The 12,584-nt window shown below is 37.3% G+C and overlaps 1 protein-coding gene across 2 annotated transcripts; it reads right to left on the reverse strand.

Moving 5' to 3' along the window:
- On the reverse strand, positions 1-6,421 carry si:ch211-161c3.5 (uncharacterized protein C3orf18). Of its 2 annotated transcripts, XM_065954754.1 has the most exons (6): positions 6,029-6,421; positions 4,022-4,452; positions 3,772-3,797; positions 2,165-2,294; positions 1,642-1,675; positions 1-651 (listed from the first exon to the last, which is right to left on the reverse strand). In XM_065954754.1, exons 2-5 carry the CDS (start codon positions 4,280-4,282, stop codon positions 1,670-1,672), a joined length of 423 nt encoding a protein of 140 aa, XP_065810826.1. In that variant the 5' UTR covers positions 4,283-4,452; positions 6,029-6,421; the 3' UTR covers positions 1-651; positions 1,642-1,669. The 2 variants fall into 2 exon arrangements, with proteins under 2 accessions (XP_065810826.1, XP_020484723.1); XM_020629067.3 differs by lacking the exon at positions 1,642-1,675 and having other exon boundaries at positions 6,029-6,412.
- Positions 6,422-12,584: the final 6,163 nt, after the last annotated feature.

Genomic DNA, 12,584 nt, shown 5'->3' on the forward strand with positions numbered 1-12,584 from the left:
TCAGTTTAAATAATTTAATGTATACAGACAAACACAATCCTTCATTACCCAAAAAGAACAAACTGTGAAACAAAATAGAGAGGAAGAGTTAAGGATGGTAACATCTCCAGGATTCAAGCTTGTCAGAGACACGAGACCACACAATCAGTATAAGACAAAAGTATACTTCTCTCTTAACAAATATGGAAGAAGATACTGAAGCTCAGAAGAACTTCACTGACAAGCTACCAAACATTTCAACAGCAATAACACAACATGATTCATAAAGGTGCATCACAATGCATTTGTGTGCCTTATGATAACAGTGCAAGATCAAATGTGATGCCTCCCTTTTTTTTCTCCGCTCATCATACATGCACAAGTTTTGTTTTTTTATTAATCATTTGAACTCCACTTCCATGTGGCGTTCTGTGTCGCAGAAATGAAGCGTACACAACAGCTCTGGTTGCTCCAAAAGAACAGTCCTATTTTTCCCTTTTTGTTTTCCTTCCTGAGCAACAGTCTGTATATGTCCAAGGGGCCGGTGGGGTGGGCCCTTGCGAGCTGAAATCAACTAATAAAAGAGAGCTGTTAAGCGTTGAGAGCTTTGGCTACATCTGTGAAGACCAGACGACTGGGCCTCTGCGTGGTCCCCTGGGAGGTTGTGAGTGTCTGCAGAGGAGATGGGCAGTAGGACAGAGAAGACATAAAAACTGTTAGTGACTGCAAGATAATGTGGTTACTTGAGCCTTGTGCTGTAAGACGCTGTGGAAACAGCTGGTCGTGCCCACAGAAACAAACTGTTATGTTCATTTTAGGACCATCAAAACAGCTAAACAGACGTAATATTTTAGGATAGAAACTGTGATGGATTACAGGAACCAGAGAAAATGTATCCACCAGAGGCCACGTGTGTACATCAATAAAAGGATGCAAACTGTTAAGGTACAAATAAAGTCAAAATAGGATGATAATAAAAAGTTGATGCTGATTGACACGTTGGTCTGGAATGGAGCATTTATATGAGCTTTTCTTTGCACTCATGTACTTCATAAAGGAGCAGTGTTTGTTCTATTACCATAGTGTAGTGCAGTGTACACATGAAAGCTACAGAACAAGACTATAAAGAGGGCTATGACTGAAGTGCATGAATCGTATTTGGTTATCTTTCCTATTCATAACTGGCACTTCTTCAGAAGTCTTTATACTATGTTTGTTAGCTTTTTGCAACTAGATACAAAGCAAAATTCCTTGAATGTCAAAAAACCTACTTGGCAATAAACCTTCTTCTGATAATAATATCCAGAGTCTTCCATCTTTGCTGGTGTATTTTGTAATTGTTGATTGGATGTGATGATTAAAAAATGAAAGCAGAGGTGTTGTTTTGCATACGTCTGGTGCACATGTGGCCCCTGGGACATTTGACATGAAATTATTCAGTAAAGGGAGAAAAAGGGGAAAAAGATGAAAGATTATTTAAATGTATGTTTGGTGGTGTTTTTGCTATGTGATCTAATTTCGTAAGTATTAGTTGATGTAAATGAACCTCAAGATAATTTCAGGTTGAGATTCTGAAATAATCTAAGTATGAGGATGGTGGGGGGGGAAAAAAAGAGGCTGAGAGAACCATGGTGGTAGAAAGATCCACAGGTGATACTTTACCATGCTCGTCTTCACCACTATGCCATTGTCAAAACTTCAAAGAAATAAAAGAATAAAGAAACATCACGATGGTTACAGCTTAATAGCCAAAATTTAAAAAAAGTGATGACAGAAAGCAACAGTCGCTCAAAAAACAGCAAAGATTTCTGTAAATGAGGCAAAAATAGATCCTTTACCATTATAACAACAAACTGTTTATACAATACAGACACAATGAGAACTACTTCACACACCGCAAATGCATCCAACAGATTATAAACAAAATGTGATATTCTACTTTTTGCTTTGTGAAATATGTCTCAGTCACTAAAAGAGACTTTTCCTTGATTCCGATTTGGAATATTGAGGATTATCAAATAAGGTCATCATGGAATTTGTGATCAGAAATTCATTCACATTTTGGTCTGAATGGGAGAATTTTCATTCAAGATAATAATGTCCAAAGGCAAACATTGATTTATGTTAGGATTTTTTTTTTTTTTTTATTTAAATTGCACTTTCTACCAAACACTTTTGAGCCTACCTTGGCATTGGGACCCGTGAGGCTGCCTTCCCGGCTGTGGTCCAGTAGTTCCTGTTCCAGCAGGTCATCCTGTTCTTCAGCCGGGTCAAAGTTGTACATGGGCATGAGCTGGTGCCTTAGCTTCTCCAGCCTGCACATACAGAGATCAAAGGTGAAGACACGGCAGGAAGAACAAAGTATGGCTGATTTCATTTAAGGGGTTACCCAGTTGGTTAAAAAAGGAGGAAGGGAGAAACCCTAATTAAAAAAAAAAAAAAAAAGGCTATATTTTAGGCTAATCATGTTAATACCAAAGGGGATAGTTTGGGCTAGCCCAAAACCCAGTGAACACTAGCCATGAGTGAACATGTTGAAACCAGTGTTTAGGTATGTTTTGTGCTTCACTGTAACCTTCACTTGAAATAGTTTTGTATTTTAGTTTATAAGGTTGTGTCGTCAGCAAGAGAAATACAATTGTTTCTACCTTTTTTTTAAATTTCAAATTAAGATAGTTTCTCAGACCATTGAGTCTATAACAGAACTCTCATAGGACTGGTTTCTGTGTGTGTGTGTGTGTGTGTGTGGCGGAATAAACTATGGCCTAAGGGGGGTATAAAATAGCCTAGCCTGTTTCATACCCCAGTGTATAAACTGGACTACCCAAGAATGTACTTGGGGGTAAAAAAAAAGGCTAGCCCACTTTAACCCTGGGTGTAGTTTAGGGAGTAGTTTTTTTTATATTTTGGGCTGTTACACTGGCCTTTACAAAACCTCAGCCTTCTAAACTGTCTCCAATGTTCTTAATGACTCGTGTTACCAAAACGTCTTTGATTAAATTTTAATGGATATTTGTTTAGTTTTTGATGCAACACTTATAATGCAAACTCAAAATAAACTAAAATAATATACAGCCCCATAAACTAAACAGCGTGACTTGCTTTAATTAAAGTTCCCCTAATGTTTGCACAGTAGATGTTTTATAAACGATCTCTAAGATTTACATATCGTTTGGTAATCATTAACAAAAACTTTACAAAAGGTTAGGGTTAGGGCTACCTTCATGAGCATCCCGTCCACACTACAAATGCTATGAGCATGAGGATGATGAGCAGAAGAGTAGCGTGCATTGACAGTATTACAGGTAACATTAAGAGCTACACAAAGAAGACACATGTGTTTGAGCCTCAGACAGATTCAGACCAGTAGTCTGTTGTTTACTAAACAAACAACTATTGGAATGGTAAATGTAACTATCAGGGGTGTTGATGTTGTTATTGAGCTGGCCAGCTTGTAACTGCTGACACAGCATTGGTTGTTTTGATTTTTTTGTCAGTGTTTAGCAGTTTTGGTGGACAGTGGAAGAAGCTCCAAGCCCAGTAATGTACAAAAACTGACAATTTCTCTGTTACAACTTTTACTATGCTAATGCTAACTCCCACAATCTCTACATACACATCTGTGTTTAGAAAGACAAAAAAATATGTAACACATTTTTGTCGTGGACATCTTTAATAGTGTATCTTTTAAATAAATTTAGCAAATAATCAAATTACTGGAACCAATGGCATGTCGTAAACTTGGGCTCTAAGACTTGTTGCATAGCCAGCAGATACATTTTTCTAACTTACCGCTTCCGTTTCCGAATATACAGCATCTAGGATAGAGGGGGGAAAGAGATATAATGAGACACAGTAATGGTGCTTAGATAGAACTTTTCCAAAGAATGGGCGTAACTTTGCATTAGGCTGAGCTAACAACACATGTGTTAATCATGATATAGATTATGCACTACATCTAGAAGATCCAGTCGTTTCAGAGAGAATTCATTTCCTCTGCATCAAATGCAATTTTAGAAACAATATCTAAACAATTGCTTACAATTGCCACTGCCAAGCCGATAACAGTGATGATACCAAAGGGAACGAGCACAATTCCCATTCCCGAGCCCTCGATCACTGCCTCTGGAAACGAGGTGGCGTTGAAGCTGGTCTCGTTTGTTGTTATGGTAACAGTCATTGATGTTGTTCTGGAGGTGATATTTTCTCTGGCGGACACACTCGTCAGGAAGGAGGGGACTGTGGTAGCCGTGGAAGTTGTGGAAAGAAAACTTAGAGTGGTCTTAGCAGCAGTTACAGCCATGGTTAGGTGTAACTGTCTTAACTGAAGGATGTGTTTTCAATCTGTGTGTGGATGTTTCTGTCGTCTCTCAGCCTCTAGTGCGTCTCATGGTCGACGCAGCTGTCGGCCCTCGGCTTTGAGGTCTGCTGCGGCATCGATGAAGCTTTGGCCAGAAAATCAGGAGAATAAAACTGAAACAAAAAAGGCACATAGTAGATGTTTAATGGAGGATTACTTCACTTATTTGTAATCTTATGTGTTCAAATAATAGATTGGAGCTTTACTTTTGTAGTATCTTTTGCAACACTATTACAAAGTGCTTGAAGTTGTGCATAAATCTAACTAAACTCATCAGAAGCATTCAAACACTAATAGTTTCACTGGAAGGGAATTTCACAAAGGGTGTTTTTTTGAAAAATAATATACATTTTAGGGAGTAGGACTCCACAATCAATTACATTTTCATTGTTATCGCTATATGGGCATTCGCAATAGACAATTGCAAAAGACTAAATTCATCACAATATAGAAAAATGTATGTACACAAGCAATGCTTTCTCCCTCAGAATGCCTACATTTTACCAACTAGATGTATAGAGTAGCCATGTTTACAAGCCAACTATCAGCCAACCTCAGATTTAATGTTGCTAATTTAATGGTGAAAAAAAACCCATTTTGGATTTATTTTGGATTCAACTGGGACATTTATCGCACATACAGTAGCATGTTTTTATCAGGCATGCACAGAAGAGTATAAATGAAGGTTTGTGCATCTTTCAGCTAAAACTAAAATGCAAAATATCATTGCGGTGTTTGCCTGTGTACTGATAATTCGTTTAAATGTTTCTCTGAAAAATATGAAAACTTATTTATAAAATTTCGGCACAGCCCGCCCTCGATTTTATTCAAAACTTGGCGGGTGTGCCAGTAAGGTTGCGGTTGATGTTTGGGGCAGGATGTGGGTAGAAAAGGCACAGGAGGAAAGTGGCATAACAAACTTGATAAAATACAGAGGAATAGTAACCGCTTAAACTGTAACATGCACAGTGAGGAAATGTGTTGGCAGCGTGTTCATATGTCAAAATCAAACCTACAAACACACACACTTACACACACACACTTACACACTACCTTACACACACACACACACACACACACACACACACACACACACACACACACACACACACACACACACACACACACACACACACACACACACACACACACACACACACACACACACACACACACACTGTTTCCATAAATATCCACTGCATCCAGTGCTTAGTGCATGTACCTCCCACCCACTCACATTCCATGAGAATGAAGAGCAACATTTTACATGAGGAGCTTTAAAACCATGAATGTGCTTTTTTATTTTAAAACTCTTATACATGGTGGCACAGGAAGCTAGTGAAAATAGTCACATGAGCCATTCCTCTCTCCTTAGTGCATCCTGTGTGCTTGTGTTCCTAATGAGGAACATGTGCAGCTGAGGCATACAACCAATGAGAAGAAAGGCTGGATTTAGCCATTGCTGTTGTCTGGTTAACAATCCGTGCACTGCAACGAGACAAAGCCTGCGACGTTCACTCTTGCATTTGTGTATTTATCATGTTATTGGCCATATTAGTGTGCGTTACTGATACACAAGATGTTATTTTTAGTCAAGATGTTCTGTCTCAGCTGTCCTGTGCAAACAGCTGATCCATAATCCTGCCAACGTGACCAGTGTGTCCTTTCAGATTAGAGATGCATACGTACCTCAACATACAACATGCATGACTTCAGATGTGAGCTGCTGCAGGCAGGCCGTGGCTAGCTAAAGAAAGGAAAATATCATTGGAAGAGGCAGCATTTCCTCCAGCGGCTGCTCCTCCTCCTCCTCCTCTTCTTCTCTTCCCCCCCCCCTTTAGCAATATAGAGCTCAGGCTGTTTACATTGAAGAAACAGCCATTTTCTCTGAAGATAACCTCCACATACCAAAGTAACCCTATCCCGGCAGCCCCAGAGAGATCCCTATGCCGGTCTCCGGTTGCCTCCTAGCATGTACCGCCCCCGTCTTGCCCTTTCTTATATTTCACCCAAACAGAGGCTGCTCAAGGGATGCTGCAAACAAGAAATCCGTGCAGCTAAGTCCCGCCCCCTCCACGCTGACGATTGGCCGAGTGGTTTAAAGATGATGCACGCGGTTGGTTCCCTGAGCTGTCTGTTCGGCTTTGCAGGGATGGGATTTAAAGGCTCTGTTCACCAGATGCTGTCAGACCATGTGAATGACTGCATCCGGGTGGTAAGTCTGTGGATGTTAACCCTGTGCTGTCTTTTCTCAAAGCTATACATTTATTCTATGGGGAGGGGGGAATGGCTGACAAACCATTTGTTTTCAATTGAATGCAAAGACTTTGAGCAGTTATCCACAGATCATACATCTCCATAATTTTACAACCAAAACTATTCATATCCGCAGTGTGTAACAGCCTTTATAACAGCTGCAGAGTTTCCACAAGGTCTACAAATCATTTTCAACAAATTCTTCTTCATGGCCACAAATGCTCAGTATATATTTTATATTAACGTTGTGATTTTTTAAAATTCCTTTAATTTCAATTCATATTAATGTAAAGTAAGCGGACATTTTATAAATAAATTAAATACCTATACGCCTATGTTAATAAATGCAATCCTTATTACTGAGAAGACATTAACAACATGGTTAGGATCACATATTTTCCTAATTATTTTTTATTTATTACAGAATGGTAAACAGGTTAAATAGTTTTAAGGAAACACTTTGCAACATAGGGCTTGAACTTTTAAAGTAAATGGATCATTTTCAATGCAAAACTGAAAATATTTCAACAAGATCAAATGGATTTCCAATAATTGCTTATGAAAGCATTACAAGCTTATCTATTAAATTTTCTTGTCATTGTTTATCAAGCATCTCCAGCAGCTGCTTGACCTCATGTGATAATCTATGATTAATGATCTAATCGGGCCTAATAACACTCTTACCAGGCCGTTGTGTAAATCAAAAAGACAACATTTCTAAAAAACAAACAAACAGGAATATTCAATATATGTCAATATGACAACCTTCTATTAACAGTAAAAAGATGTGTGAAACTTAATATAAATTATAGTTGTTGTTTTTCAGATTGGTCATAGCCTTTTATTTAGTCCGAGGCCTACAAGAAGCTGCTTTAGTGAAATATCCATTTACACAGTTAAAACAACACATATTCAACATAATATCATGTGTTTGCCTTTAAGTGGAGCAAGAGTTGAGTGTAAGAATATCTATTTTAGTTTAAGAACAAAATATAATGGGATATATTTAAAGAGGATTTGTACGTGTATAGAAACATTTAGATATATACTATATGTGGTGTAGGTTATTTAAAATTAGCATTTGTTGTTGCTACAACACAGTCAGTATTTATCACTAAATATTAAAAGGGAAAATGAATTCTAATACATCTTTCAAAGCACATGCCCAACAGCTGCATTTTATTTAATGTTAGGTCTTTTTTTTGTAATGCTGTAAAAGGGAGAATAGAAGGATAAAAAAGATGGTAGATAATATTGTTCATTGTTACAGATCAAATCAAGGCCATAAGTATTGTTATGTTAAGTAGTCCTGTGTTCAACCAACTTGATTTGATTGAATTTAAATATATACTGTATATTAGAAAAAAAAGTGAAATGAACAGATTATCCTCTTTAAATAATTAGACTAAAATCAGACTTGACAAATAATGAAATCTAAAGTCAAATCACAGTGACTGAAGGTACCTTTGTGACTTTTCTCATGATCACCCTGATGCCAACAAACTATGAATTATTAATTAGGATTTCCTGATTCTGATTATTTGGATTGACTTAAAAAAAGTCTTTCATTCATTTTTACCTTTGCTACAAATTAAAGGAAACAAGAGATATGAACAAAAACAAGGGACAACATATGAATTTACGAACCTTTACTAACTTTAACTCCTATGTGTGTGTGTGTGTGTGTGTGTGTGTGTGTGTGTGTGTGTGTGTGTGTGTGTGTGTGTGTGTGTGTGTGTGTGTGCGTGCTCGCGTGTGCGTGTTATACTGTTATACAAATCACAAAAGTGACACACTGACACCTAGTGATGAAGGAGTGAACTGCAGTAGAATACCGCAGTATTAGATAATGGTTTTTTTTTTAATGCTTCTAAGTTGAACACTTCCTAAAGCCTAAGTCTATATAGATTTTCAATTAACATTAGACTCATTTAGTTCCAAAGGCTACTTTAAGTTTGGGACAAATTCATCTTAACCTTATCAGAACAATTGTACTACATCAAGTTTATCTACTTCAAGCATGTTAGTTAATGTTAATGGAAAACTTTGGTTGATTTGGATGGCTGGACTATCATTTATTTAGCTCTTTAATTACTGACTTAGTTCAGGTTAAACTTTAGGCTGATAAAGCTTCTTCTTCCATCCTCAACTCCAGTCACAGTTCAGAACCATTAACTGGGTTAAAAAAAAAAAAAAAAAACCTGCAAGGCATTATTTAAAGCAGGGGTTCCAAAGTTTCAGCTCGCAGCCCCCAAAATAAATTGCCAGAGACTGTGACCCCCACTGTCCCTGGAGGAGGTTAAAGCATTTAACTTTGCGCACAGCCACGCACACACACTAGTAGGCCTATTCAGACATTGGCAATACAAAACAATACAAAAGCCTAAAAAACATAATTTGTTTATTTTAATTATTTTATTCATAACTTTTTCTTAACAATAAAAAAGACACTAAATGACAGAAAGAAAGACAGAAAGAAAGAAAGAGAGAAATAAATACAAGGGGCACGTATCTGAGGTCCCAAAAAGAGTTTAGAGCTGCCAGCAGACAGCAAAAAGAATTTCAATTGGGACTGAAAAACAAAGAAATAAACACACAAAGAAGGCAAAACAAAAAACAAGCACACATGCCAGAATCAGAATCAACAGTGAGTTTGTACAGAATATAGACAGAACGTGGGAGCAAAGATCATAATTCGTTAAGTCTTATCAAGCAATGGCAGAAGGGGTTTCCACCTTCTTAAAATGGATCTGCTCCATTTAAGCAATAAGAAGCATTTCATTGAGCCACCTTTTGAAACATGGGGGTTTTATAGACTATCAGTTTTTTAGCTGCAGCCATGCCTTCATTGAGAACCTGTTTTTGGTGGAAGGGAAGGGTCCTTGTCCTGTAAGAGCAGCCAAATATTGTCAAATTAAAGTCTGTTTTAATGTTTGTTTCATATCATTTAGGAAACCAATTAAATATGTCACAGCATAATGTACTCAGTTCTGGACAACAGCAGAACAATGATGAACCTTCTGCAGTATCACACTAATGACAGACTGATTCAGATATTTTACTTAGTTTAGTTATAGAATAATGAAGTCTATAACTTTGAATTTGATTAATCTATTTCCAGAGTTGATATAACACCTCTTAATACTGGACAAGACCTCCTCCCACATCTGACAGCCCAGGCCTCCTTTAGATGACTGGCATTCACTGGTATCGTGAAAAACAGATTCAGGCCTATATTATAAAAAATGTGACTCTGGTTTGGTTGCAAATTCTGGAATGGACTCCCGCACAAAATGCCTGACTTGAAGTAGAAATGTAATTGAAGGAAGTGAAATTTAGTCTGAAGCTAAACAAATGAGGGAAATTTATTATCAGAGATCTCCAATACAGAACCGTCCCCTCTCCCTCCCATCCAGAAACATTCTATCCATCAACCCTGGTTTGAACATATGATTGTATGCTGTAGGAGTTTGTACTGAACAATTCAGCAGACCAAACAACATTTCAATTTGACTCAAAATCTTCAGGGAATTTCTGAGAATTAAGTTATGACAAAGTAATTCATGGGAAAGATGTGATGTAGAAAAGAGGAGCACTGGATGATAGGTTCCTGAAACTGACACTTCATCCCAATAGTGCTCAAATAAAGGGAGGCTGAAGCCGTCACTGTTTCCATCCTTCTGCAGGTGGGGTTTAGAAATCTGTAGCTGTCCCGACTAACGAGAGAATAACTGAATCCAGTTGTTCAAAGAAGGACAATGGTAACAAAACAGGAAGTCTTTGGAAAAGGAACAAGAACCCTGGAAGTGCAACCAACTTATCGCATTGATGTTGGGATTTCTGGAAAGCCAAGATAGATTATATGAGTGGTAACTAGTTTAAATGGCAGAGATTTAAAGAAATCAGGGCTCATATCCTCCAAAGGCATGAATTCATTTTTGTCCCAGTTGATTATATCCTGACAATTTACTAAATTATTTAATGTAGTTTAGAAGGTTGGGAAGCGATATAACTGGATCAGATAAACAGATCAATAACTCATCAGTTTATAAATTTACAAGGCTTATAACATTACCAAATTGTATACCTGAGTGACACTGGATTCCTAATACATTGGGTGCTAGCCCAGAGGAGGAGGGGGTTGTCACGCCAGTTTTACTTTTGTTTAGAGGGGAACGGGATCCGATACAGTATGCAAAATGGGTAGTAATTCAGGAGGTATTAAAAATAGTAAATCCTATAGGCCGTATGGACATGAGCGTAAAAAGAAGAATCTTTGTAAGTAGGATAGTTGCAAGATATCAACCATATTCCTTTCTTTAAGGGGACATATTATGAAAAATGCACTTTTACAGTGTTTTTGAAATTATATTTGGGTAACCTGAGTGTCTACTGACCCACAAAATGTGAAATAAACCCATCCAGTCCTTTGTTTGGGGTCTGCAACACAGAGAAAAATGCTCCGTTTCAAATGTGCTCTCCTTGTGACATCAGGAGTTTCTTTTTATTCTCGCCGGTGAAGAATGATGTCTACCAGGGAAACTCAGGGGACTCATTGCATTTAAAGAGACACACACACCAAAACGGAGCGTTCCGAGAGCGTTGTTTTATACAGGGTTACAAACCTCCTCTGGTGCTTGATTGATGTTATATTTTGACCAAAGCACAGCACAGATGTTTCATTTAGACCAGTGGTTCTCAGCTGGTCTAGCCTCAGGATCCATCAACAGCTCCTTAATAGGAAATCACGACCCAAATTTCTGACATTTTTCAACCAATGAGATTTGTTTTATGAAAAATGGTGCAATTTGGACTTCAGACTGTCCAAACAAAACAAAGAGATGAAACAAAACTAAACGTGTTTTAAAAGTGATTTTTTTTTTTTAGACTTTTTGACTTTTTTTTTTCTTCCAAGGCACACTGTCGCAACCCCCTGAAACGACTCCACTTCTGGCTGAATACAAGTAATTTCCATGTTTAGACTGTAGCACTGAGTGGACCTACAATATGAATGAATAGACACACAGGTGTGTGCATCTTTGTGCGATAAGAGCAGCAGACACCTACATTGTTTATGTCATATGCAAACTTTGATTTTTGGGGATTCATTTTACGCATTATTTTCACAAGTCTCATTTCATGACTATGATAATTTTTTTACATTTTTAAATCATTTTTCAAGGCATCTCGTGACCCCCTCTGGGTGTATCACATTCCCCTGGGAAGCTCTATCAAGGTTATTACTGTTAAAGAAAACTAACTAAATAACTAAATATGAAAAACATTTTCATTAACTAAAATTAAATAAAAACATTACGTTTTACCGAAAAACTAAGCTACTTATATAAAGCACTTTTTTAATGTTAGTTTTGACAAGTGCTTTAAAAGTAGCCTACACATTATTATTATTATTATTATTATTAAGGGTAGAAATGGCAACTATTCACTTATTGAATGGTTTTAGATTGGATCATCACGGATAGTAGGAAATTGATGTTGATTTGAGAAAACTTTTGCATAAAAAAAACGTGAGGCTCTTTTACACCTACAGACTGTGACAACAAATTCTTAAACGAAAATTAATTTCTAGCCTAACTATTTAACAAATAGGCTAGCCTAAAGGTAAGTTTTGCCATGGCATGTAGGACCAGTTTGTTTACATTTATTGGGATATAATCTATGTTTAGCTTTGAAAGTAATGCAATAAAGGATAAATAGGATGCGGTGGTTTTGAGGGATTAAAAAAGTCCTCACTAAATAGGGCTAGGTTTGATTTTAAACCCTTTATAGCCTAGTTATTATTAGGCTTATTTGTATGCTGACTCGACCTATAACTGAGAAACAGGGTAGGCCTACTGTAATAAGCACATCATACATCATAGACACACCATTTCTTAAGTAGGGCGAGATTGTGTTATGGCATTGCTATGATTAGTTTTGCTAAAATCAATAATATCACTTCCTACTTTCGGAGCCAAACATACTTACT

This window comes from Labrus bergylta, chromosome 5, assembly GCF_963930695.1.
Source record: "Labrus bergylta chromosome 5, fLabBer1.1, whole genome shotgun sequence".
In the NCBI taxonomy this organism is placed as follows: Eukaryota; Metazoa; Chordata; class Actinopteri; order Labriformes; family Labridae; genus Labrus; species Labrus bergylta.